At 47.3% G+C, this 23,171-nt stretch overlaps 1 protein-coding gene across 3 annotated transcripts in view; it reads left to right on the plus strand.

The window, feature by feature from the left end:
* LOC110074267 (actin-binding protein WASF3) overlaps window positions 1–22,943 on the plus strand; it is a 30,773-nt gene extending 7,830 nt beyond the window's left edge. Inside the window, exons 1-9 of one of the 3 annotated variants that reach the window (XM_078380681.1) lie at window positions 7,761–7,986; window positions 12,659–12,818; window positions 14,533–14,667; window positions 15,454–15,607; window positions 15,936–16,053; window positions 16,534–16,709; window positions 17,327–17,590; window positions 20,629–21,023; window positions 21,778–22,943. In XM_078380681.1, coding sequence (XP_078236807.1) covers window positions 12,686–12,818; window positions 14,533–14,667; window positions 15,454–15,607; window positions 15,936–16,053; window positions 16,534–16,709; window positions 17,327–17,590; window positions 20,629–21,023; window positions 21,778–21,935 — 1,533 coding nt within the window. In that variant the 5' untranslated portion in view covers window positions 7,761–7,986; window positions 12,659–12,685 and the 3' untranslated portion in view covers window positions 21,936–22,943. Of the gene's footprint in view, window positions 1–7,760; window positions 7,987–12,658; window positions 12,819–14,532; window positions 14,668–15,453; window positions 15,608–15,935; window positions 16,054–16,533; window positions 16,710–17,326; window positions 17,591–20,628; window positions 21,024–21,777 lie in introns of those variants that run through there. The other 2 variants (XM_072980994.2, XM_072980995.2) reach the window with 2 other exon arrangements.
* The last annotated feature ends 228 nt before the right edge of the window (window positions 22,944–23,171 follow it).

Consider the following 23,171-nt stretch of genomic DNA (forward strand, 5'->3'; position numbering starts at 1 on the left):
AATTGGGAGAGGCCATTGTGCACCACCTGCCTCCAGGCTGAACGCTCCGAGGTCAAGGTTTCCCCTCTGTTGAGGTCCATTCCTAAGGCCTTCAGATCCCGTTTGCAGATTCTCCTTGTATCGCAGCTGTGGTCTCCCTCTGGGGCGGTTTCCCTGCACTAATTCTCCATATAGGAGATCTTTTGGAATCCGACTGTCAGCCATTCTCACGACATGGTTGATGTCTGTTCTTAGAAGTCTGTGAACAAGTAAGGGCTCCTGTACGATTTGGAAAATGGAAGGAGGTTCATAAACTTGCTGACAGTCAGTGACGTATGCCAGCATGCTGTCTTCCTTTTGATGGGAGATTCTGGGGATTAAACCTGCCTTGATTTGCATGGAAAGCATGCGTTCCGCCCACAAAGTGATGGTTCCTTAGGGGTGGAGATCCTGAATTTTGCTTGCTTTATGCAGTAATAATGAGGAAGTGCCAACTCTTCTTGTCTAAACTACCACATTTAATAGCACTGGATGGTTTGTGTGTGTGTGTGTGTGTGTGTGTGTGTGTTTATGATCAATCGGCATTGAATGAATATTCAAATCTGTTCTGAGTTACTGAGAATGTTTGTAAGAAATGTCTGCCTTTTTTGTTTTCACGGTTGCAATTCGATAGGATTTCCCCATTTTTCTCTTGTGATCTGTCTCGCCGGTTTGGACTGCAAATGCTTAGAAGTTTTGTTTCGAAAGAAAGATCATATTCTTGAAATAACTGCAAGAAATAGGGTCTGAATGAAGTTTTGGGAAAGAGCAGTGCTCACAGCTGGCTTGATAGGGCACAGATGAAATTATGAGCAGCTGCAATCGGGCGGTTACCTACTCGGGAGTAGGCCGAATTGAAATCTGTTGGCATCATCAACAGTTGGTATCAACTCCTGATCCCCCTTCCTTCTTCTTCCTTAATTCTGTCCCATCCTGTCGTAACCTTTCCTTTGTATAATTATTTTAACTGTATTGTTGTTGTTTATTGTTGTAAGCTGCCTAGAGTAATCTTAATTGATTAGATAGGCGGGATATAAATAAAATAAATAAATAAATAAATAAATAAATAAATAAATAAATAAATAAATAAATAAATAAATAAATAAATCATGTAAGAGTAGATTCACAGTGGACAGCCAGTGAGATGGATAGCATGTCAGACAAGAACTCGGGGCCTGGGTTCAAATCTGTGTTTGGTCATCAGAGTTCAGTTAGGCATGGAAATTGTAAGCTGCTCCTTGAACCTCTGGCATCCCTTAAAACCCCTTCTAGATTTCCCACGCGTCTGAAGTGACTTGACAGCACATCACACACAGAACAATGTTTTTTCCCAGGCAGTGTCCCTCTGCTCAGATCAAAAGCAAAAAAGCAAAGCATCCTGATTAGATACCACCCGTGGCATTTAAAGCAATCTCTGGGCAGATTACAATTTAATTATGCAGGCCACACATTGAGCCCCCCTCCATTACAAGCTGGATACTCACTTTACCGAGCTCAGAAGGATGGAAGGCTGAGTGAACCTTGATCCGGCTACCTGGGATTGAACCCCTGGGTCGTGAGCAGAGTTTTGGCTGCAGGACTGCAGTTTAACCATTGTGCCATGAAGCTCTGTTGCTTATCCAGGCTAGCTCCAAATTCGTCCTCCCTTTCTGCACATGATCAGCTCATTCCTGACTTTGTTGCAAGGCCGATTATGCAAAATGCTTAGGGATGTGGAAATCTTTCAGTCTCCCTTTTCAGTGGGTTTCTCCAAATGTCAGCCGCATTTTTTTCACATCCATATTTTTGACTGTGGCGATGAATGGCTGTTTTTCTCTCCCCCTCCCTTCATCTTGGTAGAGATTTTTGGAGGATTTCCTCATATCTATTCTTTTTATGAATACAGACTCCAGAGAAGAAAATTCAAAGCTATCCTGGTTTGGAAGCACTGGAAATATGCCCCCAAGTGAGCCTAGCATGTGTACAGAAATGCATATAGCTCTCAGCAAGTCACATATGTCTCCAGAAGGGGAGAAGGTTGGGATTAGGATAGCTTTTAAAAATATCCATTGTGGGAATTGTCCCTCTCCCTCCACCCCAACCTCCATGTCTCATAAATTACAAGAGAAAGAGGTGGTAGCTCAAATTTCATGGGGTGATGGCTAATCCATTCTGGGTTTTAGACTGAACTCTACAGGAGCTCTCCAAGGTTCTGAACCTCTTTAGGGGATAGGCTTAATTGCCCAGGATAGCTCCTGGACATGTCAGCCTAAAAGCCACAAGCAAACTGATCACCCTTGGGGAATCCGAGTCGCACCCTTCCACAGGGTGAAACTAAAGACGGGGATGCTAACCACCCACCACCACAGCACCCAATTTGAACCCATCCTCTGCCTTGAAACCAACATGATCTTCTAGCCATAGATGCAAAACCAAAATGGAAGTGAGTGTTGGAAAATCCTGCATTAAATGCAAAGGAAGTGAGTGCTATTTTATTTCATTTTTCAAAATTACCCTGCTGAGATAGATGCATCCCACAGCCCAAGAAAATGGCTGAGGCTTTTTCGTAACATGGAACCAAAGATGCGTTCCGTGAAAAAGCCGCTTCCGATGCCAGTTTCCTCCGCTCTCTGCCTCCCCTGCCCCCCACCCAGTGCACACGAGACTTGACAAGCGCATTGAGCTGTACTAAGCGAAGGTTTCATCTTTCCGAACAGAAACAGCTTGGGGAGGTTAGCGAAGCTGACGGAGCCGAGATGCCAAAGAGGCTTGATGGATGCATTGTTGGAGTCTCTCTCTCTCTCTCTCTCTCTCTCTGTCTCTGTATGTGTGTGTGTGTGTGTGCACATGCAGAAAAGGTACGTTGCATTGCAAGGAGAAAAATACTGTGCCTTGTTCACAACAAGGAAGGGATAGCAGCTCTTGTCGCTGTACGAGAATCCCAGAGAGCAGCCTTTATAAAATCATCATCATCATCATCATCATCATAATCATCATCATCATCATCATCATCATCATCATCATCATCATAATGTGCCCTCAAGTCAATTCTGACTCAGGGTGGCCCTTTTTAAGGCTTTCCCAGGTACACAGTACTCAGAAGTGGTTTAGCATCCTGGGGTGCCCTGGGAACACGGTGCAGCTGGCCCAAGGCCACCCAGGCTAGCTCTTCTCCTTCGAGGCACTGTGGGGGTGGGGGTGGTGGAATTGAACTCCCCACCTTGTGACACACTGGGACACTCCGCTGAAAAAATGGGCCAAGGTCTCACAGGAACTGGATTTTCCTCTCTATGTTGTTTCATCCTGTCTGGACCAAAACAGAGGCACCAGTAAGATGTTCTGCACTCCCCATTGCACTTAAATTTCAACAAAGCCTTCTTCGACTGCACTGATTCATGCAAAGATGCTCTGGTTCAGAGTGTCGACACAGAGAGGAAGGTGGGCATCTCAAATCTGGGCCTCTCATCCCTGCAACCCGGGCTATGTGGCTTCTGTTGGCTGCTGCAGAAGCATGTCCTTTGCCAGAAGAATCGGGACTGTCAGGGTTGGGGGCTGGTCCTCCTTTTCCAAGAGACTTCTAGCAGGCCTTGGAGATGTTGCAAAGCTGCGGTTTCCTCCCGAGCCACTTGGGCTTTGCTGCAATTATGTCAGCTTAAGACGGACGTTGCTGCGTTAGACACGCTCGGCTGTGCGGGTGAGATAAAAGTGGAACATGGTGCTCCTGGAGGGGGGACTCCTTCTGCTCGAGAAAGGAGGCGCTGGAATGCTCTGCCTGCCATGTCTTATAACACCCAGCTTCTCTGCAGTGGAGAGAGAGAGAGAGAGAGAGAGAGAGAGAGAGAGAGAGAGAGAGAGAGAGAGAGGAAGGCTGTTCTCATAGCTGTTGTAGCTGCCTGCCTTCTGAAATGCCTGCCACACTGGCAGGAAGCGAAACCCTGCAATGACTTTTTTCCAAAAGGGGATAACATTTACTTATTTTCCTTATATCTCCGCTGTAACTGAAGGAGGAGGTGTAGAGAGGGCCTGTGGATGAGTATTAGAAAACCAGAGAAATGCTGAAGAGGAAATGGACGTGCATGATCCACCCTCCTGGAGAGGCCTGTGAAGGCGAGGACAGCCATGTCTGCAAAATCCAGGAGTCACCAGATTTCAGTGGACCAATCTCTCTGTCTCTCTGCTGGCCGGCTGGTCTGCCTGTTTCTTGGCCAATCTATCGGTCCAAAATGTTGGCCCTTTCATGAATACATGAAGGTGCATTACTCTGTGGAAGGGCTGAAAGCCTAGAGCCATGGACTTCTAGAGCATCTCCAGATGTTCTTGGACTGCAGCTCCCAGAAGCCTTCACCCCTTGCTGTGCTGGCCAGGATTTCTGGGAGTTGTAGTCCAAGAACATCTGGGGGCCCCAGGTTGGGGATCACTGTCCTATAGCTTCCCAGATGCAGTTAGAGTATGCTTTGCATCAGTCCTAGCCAGCCGGGTGGATAAGGACGGAGCCTGGGCATTGAAAATTCGCACCATCCCAGGGCCCGGTCTTTCCCTACCCCCGATTCTCCAGGGATCAGCTTCTGAGATCTTGGCCTGGGATGAGAAATGTGTGGCTTTATGGGGTCCCTCTCCCATTAGCTCTCACCCCTGACTGGTCTGCCTGTGGATGATGGGCTCTACAGTCCTGCAACAGTCATGGGTGTGTGTGTCCTTCTCCATCTCTGTCATACATAGACACCGGGAACCATTGTGAGCACCCATCCAGGACAATTGCCCAGGTCTGCACTCCCACCCTCTCAGGCTGGACGAGTGGTGACCCCTTGGCTTCCCCAGAGCAGCACCCCGGTAGGCAGGCCACACCAAAGCACTGAGAAGTTTACACGTGTGTGTGTGTGTGTGAAACATCCAGGATGGAGAGAAGCTGCACGCATCCTGCATCTGTCCACACTCTTACCGTTGGGGCTTGTGGTGATGGCCTTGCAAAAAGGACTGTCTGGCTCCACTGCCTTGCAGCTAGTGGCTCGACAGTCCATAAAGCAGTCAATCCATGTGGGGCTATAGTACGGTGTTTTAAAACTGAAGCAAAAAAAGCGGAGAGTTATACTCGTACTGCGCAAGAGGTGACAATATCATTCATTCAGTTGTAATCGTAACTGTTGGGAAAAGCTATTGACTGCAAGTAACTCACTGTGTGTAACTCATTCCTTTCATGCATTCAGACGTATAAAATCTCATCCTCTTTCTGATGCATTAGTTCAGCAAGATGGTTCCCAGTGGGGACGTGATGTGAGCATGTCGATTGTGTTCTGACATCATTGTTTATATTCTGCAGAAGGCAGACGCTGAAACCATCTGTGCCCTGCTCGTTGTCTTTCCTTTTTATTGTTTCTCGTGGGTAAAGAACAATAATGCAGCCGTCTCAAATATATATATATAAACCCAACCATCAATGGGTGTTCCTTAGCTTGAGGGCTGGCCCTGTCTTCTCCTTGTGGCCCTGTTTGCTGAGACTGATGGAGATTGTAGTCCTGCTCTTTGCAGGAGGCTGAGGTGGCGAAGGAGGGTTTCGTGGCTGAAGGGCAGATCCTTAACTTATTGGGACCTGCCAAATCGGCTTCACCTGGCTGTGGCTGGCTAGGATTGTGAGCCGAAGGGCCTCCCAGGGAATTAAAATTTATGGCATCCTGTGTTATGGGATCATGGTCTGTAGTTATGTAGGAACATGGTTAATCCAGTGAATGGAGGAGAACTCATCTCTCAATTGCTAGTCGTCTTGATGGTTGAAGGAAACACCATTTGCAACAGGCAGAGGAGGGCTGTTACACAGGTTCTGCATTTGGATTTTGTTCAGGGTTGGGGTGAGCAGAAGCAATGGCTCAACAACGGACACGTACTAAGTTTATGGAAGCCCACAGGTTTGGGGTCAAATTAAAGGTTGTGTGGAAAGCATATCTCCTCTGGTTTAATCCATTTCCCCCTCTCACAGAGGGGTTCTCTTGGAGTTCCATGATTCAGCTTGTATCCAACATGCAAATTAAGTCTGAGTTTCCTTTTTGCAACCAGTCACAAACCAATGCAGGATGCCTAGATGGGGAAGACCATTTGCTGTGACCAACAGACAGTTTTCTCCTCTTAAAGGAGCACCTTCTCCAGAAACAGGCTCAACACCATGATGTAGTGAAGTCAGTGGCCTCAGGATTGAAGCCCCAGGACTTCCAAACCAAAAGGGATGATTACATCATCTTTCACCTCCCACCCAGGTTGTCCTGTTCCTTCTGAGTTTAGTTGAAGTCCTCATGGCAGCCAGGGAAGAAATAGTCTATGGCCACAAGTTATTCCTTCTGTCAGGCAAAGCATTTGAAGGTGGTTCAGTCTTGAGTAAGCAATTAAGAGCTATTAGGCTAGAAGTTGTTTATTTATTTATTTATTTATTTATTTATTTATTTATTTATTTATTTATTTATTTATTTATTTATTTATTTATTTATTTATTTATTTATTTATTTATTTATTTATTTATTTAATTTATATGCCGCCCACTCTACCCAAAGGTCTCTGGGCGGCTTACAACAATTAAAATTCAATGCAGTAAAATAAAATGATTAAAATACAGTTAAAATACAATTAAAATACAATTAAAAATACAATTAAAATTGCCATCATTAAGACCCACAGTTAATGTTATTTCAACACCCTGTATTCAGGGGCTTTTCTTTGGGGTACAGCCAGCTATGGCGATGGTTCATAATGAATGCCTGTACTTTCAAATGTACCTCCGTACCACTAGCTACACGCGTTGTTGTGGCTGACCCAGAATCCCTGGCCCTTCCAGATGGTTGTGGGAGAGAAGCTGAGGGGGCTGCCTGTCCATCAGCCAGAGACCCCCTGACAGTCCCATTTTGATAACACACTAGGCTACAGGGATCGGAGATCAGACTCTCCGAAGGCAGCAGAAGATGGCTGCAAATTACATGAAGGAGGGGAAGGGTGGGGCTGCTCCTCATCACCGCTCTTCTGTGTCTGAATACCTTTGCATGCATAATAAGGAAGGCCATAACACGCATGCATCATCTCGTTGATTACAGGACTTAATTATTCCATCGTTTCGGAAGATGCTTAATTGTGCTCAGTGCCTTAATTACATGATGCAGGCCGGCTTACAGGGAGAACCAGCAACGGCTGGGAACTGTTTACCCATTCCGGACGACTCCATCAATGTCATTTCAGCTTGTACTGGGTGAAAAACTGTACATTTTCTGTAGGTGTCAGCTTCTAGAAGACTTTCTTTTGAAGCTTTCCCCTTATTTCCATAATTTAGCTTTTTGAGCTATGGTTGCTGAAGCCTCGATAAATCCCAGCCAGGGCTGATCTAGAGTTTTTTAAAAGGCAGCAGACTGATTGTATGCATGTGTGTGTATGTGTGTGTGTGTGTGTGTGTGTGTGAGAGAGAGAGAGTTAGTAGATTAGTTGATTAACAGCGCCATTGAATTGAGAAAAAGATAAACCAATCGTGCACGTCTGATACACGAGTGTGCCAGAATGGTCATCCTCCCAGGGTCATCCTGTACAATATACGTAAGATAATGTGAGAAGCGGGAATTCCATAAGTGATGAAACATGTCTGATAGTCCTCACCTGGGCTTTCTTGCTTAGGTCTTGCAAATTTGCTGGCCTTGTTTTGTGGTTGGTCCGTTTGGCAGTAAACACAGGCTTCATTTGCAAGTCTGATTTTTCCCAAGGCAAAGCACTGTGGAATCCCAGTGAGTTCCCAAGGATGTGCTATTAAGAGTGGCTTGATGTGACTCTCCGTTGTGTTTGAGAGGACAAAAAAGACCGAGCTGGAGAGCTACAACTTGATGGGACCATGCTGGCTCTGGGAAACACCCCACCCCACCCTTCCAAAGCTCCCTTCTCCTGACTGAGATGGAAAAGGGCCTGGGTGAAGCCTCCACGAATCACTTGGCAGTGTGGACGATGGTCTCTGGTGAGACACAGGAAGGAATGGTAAGGAAGCTTCCTCCTACAAGGCCTTTGACTGAGAAATAAAAGGGAAAGCAGAATTTGCTGTTGAATTCACCACAGTGCATTTGGGTGGATTAGCAGACTTAATCTAATTGCTTAAACAATGATCTCCTAATGACCATCTTATCTTCCTGGTTAGAGTTTTTGCAACCTCGCAGTCTGCCTTTAGCAGGTTTGGTTGGGAGGGACCTTTCTGGGCTGGGGTGGCTGCCAATTTATCCGGCACTGACCAATTGATCTCTCCCCACCTCTGAATTCAAAGAGAGCCCCGCCTCTCTGTTGAAGTCTCCCCTCTTTAGAGTCTATCTGAGTCTATTGTCGAAGGCAATCACGTTTGTCAGTTTGCTGTTGGGTCTGCTCAACTGTAGGGAATGACACCTTTTATTCTTTCTACTATTAATGTCTGTTGAGTGAGTTATTGAGACTGTAAGTGCCAGTAAATGATAAAACAGGAACTTGAGGCTATTCTGCTCAGTGAATCCCTGCGCTTCTGCTGCACAGCGCGAGGAATCTGACGCAAAATTCAAAACTCTGCAATATTCCCTTCCGACAGTCATCAAACCGACCCAGACCTTTAACTTCTCTACAGCCTTTCTGCTACCCTCGAGCAAGGGAGACCTTCTTGCATGCCAGGGAGGCACTCCTCTGAGCTGCCAGAAATTTAGATCAGGGGTAGATAACGTTGCAGGCGTAGTTCAGGCTCTCCATGTTTTGCGATCTCTGGACATGGGTGGAGGGGAAGAATACCTGTTTTTTAAATTCTCAAAAGTGCTACGTTACACGCACAGGTCCAAGTGTCCGCTGCTTAGCTGCCCTTTCAACTACACTGGTCAGTGGAGCGTTCAACTGTGATGGTTGCTCAGGACCGGCTGCTTCGGCGGCTTTCTTCCTCTGGTTGCTCAGCGAGCCGAGAGGGACCCATGGAGCAGAGAGGGACCTACATCCGTTGCCCCCATTGCCTCCCCATGGCCTGCCCCCCCACAAGCCCTGGGACACTTCCAGCTGAGCTCAGTCCAGGGAGGAGGAGGAGGTTCCAGGGGCAGCTTTTCATTTTGCTTTTCGGGCGGGCGTTTGCAAGTTCACTTCGGAAAGGAAGGAACACACATTCTTGGCACTCGTTTGGCCACTTAATTGGCAGGTGGCGTGAGTGGCTCTTCTGTTCTGGCCTTTTACATGGCGCTGCCCATTCAAGTAGCTCGTTAAAGGCTTTCTCTCTCTCTCACCCTTCCGGTGCCCCTCTGGCCTGGCAGCCCGTCTGCGAAATCATTCCACGTGGTCTCAGGCTTGGCCGGGGCATGGGAGTCCTTTTGATACAGGCGGTATAACGACCTTGATGTGAAGACATCTAATGAACCTGCTGTTTCTTGATGAAACTGGCCACCTCTTCAGATGGCCTCTGTGAGGATTCACTAACCCCTAAAAGAGCTCCCGGTGCAAGAAGGAGACAAATGCCTTTTTCATTGCATTTTCCACATTTTGTGCAAAATGTTTTCTGCGCAGACCAGTGGCTTTCCTCTTTGTATGGTGAAGCACACACACATGTGCACGCAGATACACACAGAGAGAGTGCAGAAGGATTGGCAAACTGGTCAGGAAGACACAAGTAACCTATCCTCGGCTTCTGCTTTGTAGAAGCACTTGTGTCGTGGCAGCACTTGCCGCAGTTTTGCACAGTGGTGCAATCTGTGGAAAACCTGGACTGCCAAATACACAGATTCCCCCTGAGACTGACGAAAATCTCATAAAGATTTTTTTTGAGCCTGATGTCTTAGGCAAGAACAATCTTTTAATCTTGTTTTTGTTATGTGCACAAGAACAAAGCAAGTGAAGATTTAAACTGCTAAATCAGAATGGCCTGTTCCTGCATAACTGCTAGGCGAAAGCTCAGTGGAAATTTCAGCATGCATATAGAGGTTCCGTCCTACCATCCTGTGTTGCAGAGTTTTGAATTTCTGGTAAAATTCCTTTAGCTATGCAATAGAAGTGCAGAGACCCACAGAGGAGATTAGCTTCAAGTTCCCCAAAGTCCACCCCTTTCTCATTAACTGGCGCTTAAAGTTTCGGTAACTCCTTCTGAGACATTTGTAGGAGAATTTTTTTAAAAAAAAATTCTTCAAGTACAGTTGTTTGACATTCCAAACTTGCTTATGCTGCTTTCTTTGCTACACACATACTTAGCCACCAACTGAACAGATCAACAGCAAACAGGTCGGCCAGTGGTTACACTGGCTTGTGGGGGCAGATTTCTGGAAATTTTGTTCCAAAACCAGAAAAGTGCATAAGTTCAGGTATGAAAACATGTGAAAGTGATGCTGGACATCTGCAACAGGAGGGAAAAAAAGCCGTTTAGGAAATGAGCTCATTGGAGCTTGTTTGACATCAGGGACCCCAGTGCTTATGGAACCCATCAGGAAATTAAATGTCACTTGATTTTCCAGCAGTCCTGCTGACTCTTTGCCAGGGCGTAATGGTGATAGCAACTAAGCGAGTGTTCATTGCCCTCCGCCTTCGTAGCATTGAAAAACCACGTGAGGGCAATTTAAATGCCATGTCTCCGTCTAGGCAGCAGTGCCCTTATTAACGAGGGACAGTGACCCACTTCTAAATGAGCAAACCAGAGGCAGTGGTTGAGGGCTCAGCACAAATTCTGGATGATTTTAGAGGCTTACTTGGAACTGGGTGAAGCTGAGTCCTTGTATTAGCCTGCTTTATTTGGTGTGGATTTTTTTAATGTGCTTTATTCCTTCGTGGCAGTATATGCATTTACATTTATATATACATACATCTCAGTAATTTAAGTATCTGGTTGCAGAGCCAGAGGTTGGGAGTTTGATTTCTTCCTGAAGTTCTAAGGGGATGGGGATAGTGACGAACTGCCATGAGCATGTGGAAACAAAACCCAGTGAAAACTGGGTTTGCTTTTCATTAAAATAACACACAATCAATGATTTTTTGCTTTGCATGTTAATGAAATCTGTCAAATAGGTGCCTGCTTAAAAAAAATAAAACAAAATGATTTTTCAGCCGATAAATGGGGGTCCTTAAACTAAGCAAATCTGAGCTCTGCAAAGCGAAAGAGGAGCTCAGCAAAATTCCTCTCGCTTCATGTCATTCTTTAATACATACCGGTTTGCCTATTTTGTCCTGGTTTCGTTCATGGGAAAGGCCAGGGACTGTTGAAGAGGAAGAAAAACAACAGCTTTTCCAGATGTCCTTGGACCACAACTCCCATCACCCCCTCCCCATGGGCTTTGCGGGCCAGGGATGATGGGGGCTGCTGTCTCACAGCATCTGCCAGGGTGCACATTCCCCATCTCTGGTCGAAATCAAGTCAAAGGTCTGCCCGAGAGTCACGGGTTGCGAGGGGAGGTGGAGGACCAGACCGGGCACTCTGGAGAAGGTGCTTGAAAACAGGAAGGGCCCCCTCTTCGACTTCAATCCAGCCCTGCCTGCTTTCTTTAAAGGAAAATGTCAAAGTTCTTTAGGCTGCATCCATAAAAAGAGTTTCCCCCCCAGTTCTGAGCACGGCAACTTGGCCAACTCATTTGGGTGCTTGAAAGAGGGTTCGGTGGGTCTCCAGGACTCTGCGTAGGGAGTGGGAGCGTTAGGACAGCCTCCTCATCAGGCTGCTGCTCATTCCTCTCCTCATTAGCACTCTCCACGGGAGGCTGCAGATTGAATAATTCATAGTGACGGTTTGCTCGTCAAGGTGTTCCCCTTGAGGCTCAGGCGCTTCAGCAGGAAGATCTGTCGGGAGAAGCTAGCCTGGCACCATCTCTGCCAAATACGGGTCTTGGACAGCGGCGTTCCGTTGCCAAAGCTGGCGGGTGTTTTCGGAGCATTGCATTGCAAACTGCTCGAAAGGTTTCAGAAAACCATCCGTGAGCACCGCAGCTTCTCTGGATGTGGGCGCAGAGCGATGGGGCGATCCTGGATGCCCTGCGAGAAGTAGCGTAAGCTAGTGAGTCAATGAACGTCCCTATGTACACTGGGAAGATTTAGGTTCCAATCCTGCTTCTACCATGATGTTTGCTGGGTGGCCTTGGGCCAGCTGCTAGATCTCATCTTATCCTACCTTGCAGGACTGTCGTGGCGATCCAAAGGGGGCATAAGAGTCAACATGACTCACCGGTTAGAGTCAGATGTTCGAGTCAGATGTTCCCCAAAAGATTTTCCACTAAACCCCTTCATTGTTTCAGTTTAGAGGAGAACCTGACCAAAATTTCTCAAAGCGCGGTTATTTTTCCTGAGACATTTTTGAGGTTGGAAACAGATGAGAGAGTGTCTTCGCTGCTTTAAGAAGTAAAGGATGTTTGATTATCCTCCAGTGTAGTTTCATCACTCCAGAAGCTGGCAGTTGGGTTGCTTTGGGTTTGATGATTGCTCACTGAGAGATAAACAACGGGCTTTGTTTACATTTATTTTTGTGATTCTTCTCTGAGAGGTAATTAAAACATGGGCTTCATTTGCACATGGATTGTGCAAACAGCAGCTTTGAAGAAATCGGTATCTGGAGCAATAATGTTTTGACACTTTCTAACTGCGAAGCTGTTGGCTAGCCTACAGAGCTATTATTGTTTAAATAATTTGCACAGTGGTTTTAAAGGAAAAATAAATCCAAATGCTCTCTGTCTCTTTCTTCCTTTTATCTCAGGTGACACCCGGCTGATTCCTCGCCAAGATGCCGCTGGTAAAGCGGAATATTGAACCTCGCCATCTGTGTCGTGGAGCCCTCCCAGATGGGGTGACCAGCGAGTTGGAATGCGTGACCAACAGTACCTTAGCTGCCATCATTAAGCAACTGGGAAGCCTCAGTAAGCTTGCAGCTTTCCTATGCTCTCCACAGAGACAGAGAAAAAGTTACTTTTTGGACTGGGATTCACAGAAGGTCCAAAGCATATTTGGGAGGGGCTGAAAAACACTAGTTTTCCCCATCATTATACGTAGGTCATCATGGAAGTCGCCAGAGCTGAGAGAGGGCTGCGGTTTAATTGGGAGGGGAGCCTGTGTTCAGCCTTTTTACAAGGAGACTCGGACGGCCAAAAGCGCTCATGAAAAATGATCAGTCGTTTGTCACAAATAGGAGTGCTGATTATCATTTAGATATCTGGGTGGCTCAGTGGTTTCGGTCTTGGAGGTCGGGAGTTCAATTCCTGCAAGGGGCCTCCCAGACGGGGGGTGGACTTGATGACCCAGGGGGGTCCCTCCCAGCTCTGCCCGTTCTAAGAGCATTTTTTTCCCCTAATTCCCAGTCCGGAAGTGAAAGGATGGCTCTCCAGCGCTACTTGCAAAACACTTGTGGGAGTCCAATTACTTTTCCCCTCGAGAGAGAGAACGAGTGATCCCGGGCCAGGCTTTCACAAAGCGTCCTTCATTCTGAGGGAGGCAGAGAGAAACAAAGCCTCCCATTTGAGCAGAGATCCATAATGCCCCCATCTGCGGCGCTTGATTTTGAGTTGCTTGCTCGGACCGCTGCGTGCGACGAACAAAGGCCCCCCGCTGCTGAGCTGCCTCGTTAAACAAGACGGCCATTGTGGCCGCTCTGGAGAGGTCCCTCTTTGAAGACTCGCTCTGTTCAGTCCATCAAAAGGATCAGGCGTGGAGGGCAAACCAGACCCTCCTTCGGGCAAGCTTGCTTCAGTTTGTGCCAGAGTGGACGGCTCCCAGTAGATGGAGGCCGTCTTCCGTTTCCGTCAGCAATTTGCTTCGCGGTTTGTCTGGCTGCGAGGAGTTTTTTAAGCTTGTTTTGTTAATTTTTTTTGCTTTTTGAGGGAGGGGGGAGGGGGGGTCTGGTTGGTCTTTTTTGCCAAGCATGATGAAGCCTGTGTGCCTGTCTCATAAACATTGCCTGGCATTCCAAATTAAGGGAAATGTCTACTTCCCGCTATTACACTGTTTTCCCTCCAGTCACCCCTTCCCTTCAAAGCTCCATGCTTGAGCAAGGCAAATCCAATGAATGGCTCTAATAGAAAGTGCCAGACTGGGGAAAGCTGTATGTACTATCCATTTTTGAAGTAGGTTTTCTTAACAACACAAACAGGGTTGGGCCTCTTGTGGGAACATCTGGTTGGCGACCGTCGGAAACAGGATTGTGGATTGAATAGACCTTTGATCTGATCTGGCAGGACTTCTCTTCCATTCTTGTGTGTAGATGCTTCATGGAGGGCCTTCTCAGTTGCTGCTCCCTTCCCCCCCCCGACTTCGGAACTCTCATTCAATGTGTTGAACTATGTTTTAATATTTGTAACTCTGTTTTAGCGAAACTGGTGTTTGGTTTCTTTAGAAAACACACAACTACATAGCAAAACTGCTTCAGGCTCCAGTTTGGGGAGAAAAGTGACCGTTTACACAAACAAACAAACAAAAAAGAAAAGTGGTACAAATTAAAGGCCTTCTAAAATCTTGCTGGAAACCTAAGCTTCAGAAAGGAAAGCCCCCTTCTTCCTCCACCTTCTCTGCCTTGCGCCTCTTTTGAAAACAAAAAACAAAAAATGCCAACCCATCCACCTCCTATCTTCTTTTTTCCAGGCAGACATGCTGAAGACATTTTTGGAGAGCTGTTCAACGAAGCCAATAGCTTCTACATGCGGATGAATTCTCTCCAGGAGCGGGTGGACCTTCTGGTGATCAAGGTCACTCAGCTGGACTCCACCGTGGAAGAAGGTGGTCATCAAGAGCCCTGCGGGCCAACCCCTCTCATATCCCTCTTGCAATCTTTGTTGTTTGGTTAAGCGCACGTTGGTGGGTGTTTTTTTTGACTGGGTGAAGCAAAATCCAGCAAGGCAGAGAGCTGGGACAACAGAGGCAGACGAAACATAGATCGGTGGGGGAGTTGCGCCGTGTGCCGTGAGCACTGTGCAAGGGGCAGAGGTTGGGGTGGGCCACTACAAAATAAAGAAAATAAATTCCTCCCAGCAGGAAATGAGCCTGTTGCAAAGAAGGGATCCAACCTAGCCTTTGGGTTGGCTTGCTAGTGCTTTTGACTTTGGCTGGTCTTTATGAGCCCTATGGGCCATTCCAGCTCTGCACTTCTAAGATAATGATGATGATTAACTGCACAATTGTGGAAGGCCAACTGTGTAAGTGTTCTCCGCCCGACCCCTGTGCCTGTCCCATCTTGCACAGCTTGTGAGATTGATTGTGCTATAGATTGTGTGGTCCGTCTCACAACAGGGGCCTGGCAGAGCAAGGAAACCACGAAGCGATTACTCTTACTGTACAAATATATTTACCCTTGGTTATAATGAATTATTGCATTTTTAATTTAAAAAATAGTTTTAAACTTCTAATGTGTTCATAGCTGTCAAGATAATCACGGAGACAGAATTTGAGACAAATGACCAAGTCAGTTTCTTAACAAGCAAAGGGGATACGGTGTGTGAGGAACCTGCCGAGCGTTCCGGAATTCAGTTTAACCTGCCTTGTGTTCTCTCTTTGGCATTTTCCCAGTCTCACTGCAGGATATCAACATGCGGAAAGCATTCAAGAGCTCTACCATCCAGAACCAGCAGGTGGTGTCTCGCAACTCGATTCCTAACCCGGTGATGGAGATGTACCAGCGCTGCGATAAACCTCCACCACTCAACATCCTCACACCATACAGGTATTGCGAACCTTTGACCAAAGGGTCCTTACAGACCACATGTATCATAGGAGTTTAAGGATCAAAGCAGATGATAGGCTTAGCAAGAATTTAGAAAGAGTGCTCCCTTTAGTAGTGGAAGACATCTGTTTGTCATTGTGTAGGATCTTGCCTTTAGCATGTTATCAGCAACATATAGTTCAGCCCCACATGTGCAATTTTAAGTGAGATTCATAGTGATTGTAGCTGCTGTACTCCTTTCATATTCATTTGATTTGTCATTGTAGGTAACTGCTAATAAATGGGTCTTTTTGTCTTTCCCTCCACGCAACCAACTTGCTGGTTTCAGAGATGACAAGAAAGATGGCTTGAAGTTCTACACTGACCCATCGTACTTCTTCAATTTGTGGAAAGAGAAGATGTTGCAGGCGACAGAGGATAAGAGGAAGGAGAAACGTCGACAGAAGGTAAAAAACAGGGTTGAGGAGTGACGTCGTTCTTGCAGTGGCTGCAGAGCTCTGCAAGAAGGCACTCACTATTTTATTTTATAGCAGGACCCCTTTATCCATGGGGTCCACCGTTTCGCTTATCCATCATCAGAAAACAAAAAATATTAAAAGGAAAAAAAATCCAGAAATGTTTTTCCATGATGTAGTTACTGGAACTGGTCACTAGAGGGATCCATAAACCACGCTATGTATAGGGTTTGCTATTATCCGCGGTTTTCAGCATCTGTGGTTGGGCTTGGAACCTCTTCCCTGTGGACATGAGGGTCCAGCAGTAGTTTATTTGAAGCCTTCCTTTCAGAATAAAGCCCTCTCAAGGCAGTGTACATACGAGAAGCTGCATAAAACAAATCTGAACCAATTTCTGACCAAACCTTATCTGTACAAAATATCAGTGTGACCCTCGGGATCATCTCTCTCTCTCTCTCTCTCTCTCTCTAGGAACAGCGACTCATAGAGGACTCCACCCGGGAGGTCAAAAAAGTGAGGAAAGCCCGCAACCGAAGGCTGGAGTGGAACATGATGGCGTATGATAAAGAGTTTCGGCCCGATAACAGGTTCTCCCCATCCCCCTATCACATGGCATCATCGGAAGGATCCCTTTCCCCCGACAATAGGCAGGTTTTATGTCTTACACGCTTTGCTTGGTCTCCTCCTTTGATTTGCTGTTTTGGCTGCCCTTTTCTCTGGCTTTAGTTATTCATCTGTTTGTTTGTTTGTTTAAAACAACGACAACAACCCCTGGTGCTTTGAATCACTCCTGACAAGGAAGTCTCCCTGTTCTGGCCAGATGCAGGGGCGGAGGGGATCCCCAGGGCATTGAGGAACCCTTTGTGAGGAGCTTTAGGCGGTGCAGCTCGAGAGGAAAGAGGCGCGGGGAGGGAAGAGGGAACGCAGCGCACGGCTCAGGGACCCACTTCTCTTCTGTTTGCATGGGAGGCTTTGCTGCTTCTGGATGATGCTCAGGGGTGCTCTCGGGAGCCCTGACTGGGAGAATTCAGACAGAAGGCTCAGTGCTTCTGTGGCCTTGCCCCTTTCCTCCTAACCAGTGTGTGCTGTTCCTTCACTGCATGCCTGTGTTTCCCTTTTTTCTCTGCACCTCCTCCCTGTGGCTGTTTGGCTCCCCTAGGCCTCAATCCCAGGGACATCATAACCCTCCCCCCTTCCATTGGGTTCTCCCCACCTTCCCCTTCCACCCAGGTGTACAACCTTCTGGTGTTTTTCTGTGTGACAGATCCTACGCGTCCGACGCAGCCGATCATTCATACCCGGCCAGCCCTAACCATCCAGCCCAGCAAATCTTAGCTCCAGCCTCCCACCTCTCCACAGACAACAAGGAGGTGATCCTGGTGGCTAGCCAGGGCCAGGAACATGTCTACAGGCCCTCAGCGGCAGGAAGCCGGCAGAACAGTCTCAACCGGGTCCAACCTCCCCATGTGTCGCAGCCACCTGAGAACATGCTCAATGGACCGAGGCCTCAGATAGTCAAGGATTATGGGTATGAACTCCTGCCTACTTTCCTTCCTCTGCTTTCTCTTTGGATAGAGGGAGTTCAGCAGAGCTACTGGGATGATGGTTGTTGAAAAGCAAAGTCCTTTCCACTCCCAGGTACAGGAAGAGTATAGAGAAGCATGACAAAACGTTGTTATGCTTATCGACGAGGTGTTAATTGGCCAAAAGGCCCGGGAACCAAGGAAGGGTCAAGGATGATGGGCCTGATTAGAGAGGCCACCAGACAGATATGTGAACAGCTGCCACGTGGAAGATGTAGCATGCTTGTTTGCTAATGCACCAGAGGGCAGGACTTGAACTCATACACTCAAATGACAATAAGGGAGATCCTGACTTTAGGAAGGACTTCCGGTAGTAAGAGTGTTCAAAAATAGAGTATATTGCTTCAGAGGTTGATGGGCTCCCTTTCTCTGGAGGTGTTTGAGCAGAGGTACAATTCATCGCTTCTGTTTCTTGAACATTAAGTGGGTCAGTGGATAGCCAGGGAGCAGGGGCCCTGATCCCAACTCCTTTGACTGAGGCTGGTGTCTTTGGTCAAGAGTAAGTTTGATCCAGAGTTTGTTCCCACCTCTTGGTGTTTCCCCAGTGGAAAACACCAGCCAGAGATCCTTTCACTGGAAGTTTGGGTTGATCCTGGGAGATTTGATGAAAACATTCCAGTTCAGTCCTTGGGAGTCAACTCAGGTAGGAGACAAGTTTTGATAACCAGAAGACTTTTATAAGGTAGCTCAGAGAAATGAAAGTACACCAGGATGAATGGCCATCAGTGACTGAGTTCTGAAACAGGCTCCTAAGAGGAAACAGGGCTTCTTTATTGAATGTTTATTCAAAGCCATTACCCTTTATGGGAACACAAGCCATGACCAGCCTGTGTAAACTGAAGGTCCTTCTCCCATGATGTTGAGGGCCACCCATATTGGTTGACCTCAGGTGGTCAGACTGGGCAAAAATGGCCATTTCCCCTTCTCTTCAAACCTTTCCTCATCTAGTTCCATTTCCCTTTGTCTTGGTCCAGTTCCTGCCCTTCGGCACTAACCTTCACCACGACCCAATGCATGAAAGCCAGGAAACAAACCAAAGAATGATGTCCTACTGTTTTCAATCTCTCTCTCTCTCTCTCTCTCACACACACACACACACACACACACACACACACACAGTGTTCTTCCCGGTCCTATAAAAGGGTCTACCTCCCCCTTTCCATCTCTTCCCACTCCCATAAAGGTAAAGACGCTCCTGTTAGTTAAACTAGAACATGTGTAAGCCCTCGTAAGGTCAACATTTGAGGCAATATCTGGGACCCTTTTTTGCAGCCTTCTGGTTCCTTTTGGTCCCTCTGCCCTTAAAGGTGGGTGCAATTTATAGAGGTTGGAGGGTGGCAGAAAATGCTGAAGGCTTGGACAATGTCTAGCTTTGAGCAGGGCAGGGGACACTGTTTCAGACTTTTAAAAGACGAGAGGCTGAAATGGAGAGTTATTGCCCCCCTGGAGGCTTCTGGGGATGCATCCATTTTAGACTCTCTGTTTTCTAAGTGTGTTTGTGTGTAGGGGGGACATGCAATGGGCCCCATATGGCCTGTGACTGCAGGCGATCTTATTCCTGGCCTAAGGATTGAGATAAACAAAGGACCTCGTTGGGAAGATTCTTCTGTAGCAAACCCTCCGCCCACCCACCCCTGCCTCTGTGCAACAGGTCATTCCTCCCTCATGATCACCTGTCTTGAGCAGGAGCCTCCTTTTTGAGTCACCATAAACACACAAGAGTGCAACTTTGTGGTGAAAAGGAGATGGAAGGTTTTGTTATGGTAGGTCTCTGCAAGCCAAATGCTGGAGCAGTTGCCATAAGGAGTGTTAATTTGCTTCAATCCTTAAAAGCTGCTTTCACATTAGTGAACTCTTAGGCTGGTGAAGCACCACCACTCTGCAAATATCCATAAGTGGAATTAAAAGAGGGACTTAATTTAATTCTATGTTAATAGTAATGATGACTGTCTGTATGGCTGTCTTCCTTCTATATTTAACCAGAATTAAGCGACATTCAAGGAACATTTCCATTACTGTTAACTAGATGCTTCCTTTTCATAGCTTCTGCCTCTAACGGACTGCTGTTCAGGACAGTCCGGGAATTAACAATGCAATTTTCATTTCCTGGATTGTGGTGGGCAATTATTGATTTCTTTAGCTCACTGTCCTTCCCCTGCTCCTTTTCTTTATAGTGAATGAGTGCTATCTGACAATAAAAGGACAAAATGATGTAGAAATGATTGCAGAATGTGTGAAAAGCAAAGATTAAGCACAGCTCCCGCTTGAACTGAAAACCGAGAGCCACTTGCAGGGCTGAACAGAGACCAATCATGGGGCAGAAGCCACAAAGAGGAATCATTTCATTAAAACAAAACTCTTCTCTCCATGAATCAGGTCTGAAAAAAAGAAAGAAAGGTGGTGGTGGTGGGGGGGGAAGGCAGGAAAAGTTGGCTAGATTCTCTGCAAAATGGACATGTGAGATTAAACAGCAAGTGTGGGAACAGCCGAGAACTTCCCTCTTCAGGACCATGGACAGCAGCCTGTCAACCTTAAGGCCTTGCAAAGATTTCTCCCATCCTTGCCATTTATTTCCCAGGACAACGACCAATAAGGGCATTATGTGTTGCCTTGAGGCCATCGAGGTTAAAATGTCTGACACGGTTCTTCTGCCTCTTTTCTTTGAGCAGATCTAGTTATACACCGTTCTAGCCCTTTGATACCACTTTAAATGTAGGTAGTGGCTCCGTCCCATGGAATTCTGGGAATTGTAGTTTGGAGAGTTCGTGAGAATTCTCTGCTAGAGACCTCTGCTGCCCATTGACAGAACTACAGCCGGGACTTATAAGCTGCTCCCTGAACTATAAAATCCAGGATAGTTAACGTGGTATTGAATGGGCATAAGGTTTTTCTCAGAGTTTTCTGTGAGTTTGAAATGTTGGCTTTGGTCGCATAGCCTGCCCGGTTTGTTCAGGTCCCCTCAGTCGTCTTTTTCTCTTTCCAGCCCCCAGCAGGTGCCGATGGCGGAATATTTTGTCCCCCCTGCTCCTCCTCCTCCTCCACCCCTGGTCATACCCTCAGCTCAGACTGCCTTCGACAGCCCCATCTCGGCTTCTCCTGCCGCGGCGCAACACGCAGCGGTCTCCGTGGTCCATTCTTCCTATGCCCCCTCCCCACCGCCAGCTCCCCCTTGTCCCTACTCCGCTTCTCCCCCTCAGGCTGGTCCCATGGGGCCTCCTGTTGCACCGCCACCCCCTCCCCCTGGCCCCACGACGGTCTCTGCCTCGCCGGCTCACTCAGCCTCCCCACCGGCTGTGACTGTCGAGCCACGGAAGGCCCAGATGCCCCTCATCCCGATGAGCGATGCCCGGAGTGATCTGCTGGCCGCTATTCGCAGGGGTAAGTGCCACGTCCTCGCTAGACGATACAGAGCTTGGAATGTACTTTTTCAAAAAGAAGTTGGTTCATATCCTTTGCTTCAAGACAAGCCACGTTGACCTGAGTGTCATCGTTGCTCTGTCTATCAAAGGAATACGTTGTCTTGTGCCTTATTAATGTGTTCCATGGTTGTTACCTGCTGGCTGGGAGAAAAAAGAGAAAAAACACTAGGGAAATGCTCTCTGCTACTCCCTAGTGACCAGTTCTGATACTGCACCTAGAAAACTCTTAAAAATGCAAAACACTAAGCAAAGAAAGGCACTCAGTTCTAATCACAGATGATTGAATAGCTCTGTGGTTTAAGTTTCTGGCCCTGGAGCCAGAGGTTGGGAGTTCAATTCCCCACTGCGCCTTCTGCGGAAAGAGACAGCAAACCAATCCTGAATGCCCTAGGGGACTCTGGAAAGAGTCTTCATAACTCGGAATTGACTTGGCAATATTGTTGTTATTATTATTAAACAAAACTATGCATCGTTGGAAGTTGGGATTGATAAGAGAATGGCATACCGTTTGAAAGCTCTTTCCAAAGTGCTTCTAAAAATGTCATACAGAATCACTTCTCAAAACAATTGGAAAACATCATTTTCCCACACTAAAAAGTCACACTCTTTACATTGCTTGCGAAAGCTGACTTTGCTTAATTCCACCGACGGGCAACCGAGGCTGATGTGCAGAGACTGGTAAGGCGTTTCAACTTTTCCCCTCCCAAATGCAGGAATCCAGCTCCGCAAGGTTCAAGAGCAGTGGGAACAGGAAGCCAAGAAAGAGCCCGTGGGCAATGACGTGGCCACGATCCTGTCTCGCCGGATCGCGGTCGAGTACAGTGAATCCGACGACGACTCGGAACTGGACGAGAACGAGTGGTCCGACTGAGAGTGATTCGGATGCCCTGCCTTGGGATGGGGAGGGAGAGGGTTCTCCCTCCTGGGCTGGTCCTCCTGCCACCTTTCTGCAGCCAGGTGTGTCCGCGTGACTGGCCATCCCGGCAGGTACATTCCAGCTGTTGCCCAGCTGCTCGTGTTCAGGAGTTTCGCTTTCGTGCCATGTTGCGTTGTTGAAAAATTATTTTGAGGTGGCCTCTTTATGGGCGAGTGTGCATTCGTGACTCTTGTCTGTGGAAAGCCTTGACGGCTGGGGAATCATTTCCCACTGGGGTTTTGTTGGCTCCTTCCTTCCTTTCTCTCTTTCTCTCTCTCTCTCTCTCTCTCTCTGGGTGTGAAAAATTGTCTTTTGAAACTTTGGACAAGTTGGAAAAGCCCAACCCAACCTTGTAACAACACCCCCTTCTTGGTTTATCATTATCAAAGTTGACCAGAGCTTTATATAGTCTCGGAGGTTACAGCTTTAGGATGCAATCGGATGACGTTTGCAACAAGATGGAGATTTTAAGCAGATGCACTTTCGGTACTTAAATGTTCCAGATAAACAGGTAGGTAGGTAGGTAGGTAGGTAGGTAGGTAGGTAGCTGGTCGGCTGGAGCATTTTTCTTCTATGTGGAATATCCCAAGGGTTTAATGGCTTAGAAGACTACATAACACTGGCTTGTAAGCTTTCTCGAATGCTTACAAGAGTCTTCCTTCCCAAATCTGATAACTTCCAGATGGACTGCAGGTCCCATTAATCCCAGAGGGCCATTCCTATTGGGGAGGTTGGGAGGTGTAGTCCAGCCTCAACCAGAAAGGTCTGGTGCAGGGAAGGTGCAATTAATATTTTAGAGCAGTGATGGGCACAGTGCTATGCCACTCACATCAGTATGTGTGTGTGTGCTGGTTCATTTGGGGAGGGGAGGCAGCTTGCCTCTAGCAAAGCAAGGGTCGTAGAGTATATTGGGGGGGGGCAGGGAGAGAGAAAGCCAAATAAAGCAGAATTAGCCAAGGTCAAGACTGTGTCCTTCCGTCTCTGTGGACCTCTGCCCACAAACAAGGTGTGGGTAGGATGGCCGAGGCGATCAAGGGCTAGCCAAGGCGTCCGAGGGCTAGCAGAGTTGCACACAAGGTCAGCCATGCTGTGCTGGATCCAGACCACGCCCAGCGTCCACATGTTGGAAATGACTTAGCCACGACCCTGGCTCAGCTTCACGCTGGCATCAGGACCGTGTCCCTGGGCTAC

The sequence above is a fragment of the Pogona vitticeps genome, chromosome 11 (assembly GCF_051106095.1).
Source record: "Pogona vitticeps strain Pit_001003342236 chromosome 11, PviZW2.1, whole genome shotgun sequence".
NCBI lineage: Eukaryota > Metazoa > Chordata > Lepidosauria > Squamata > Agamidae > Pogona > Pogona vitticeps.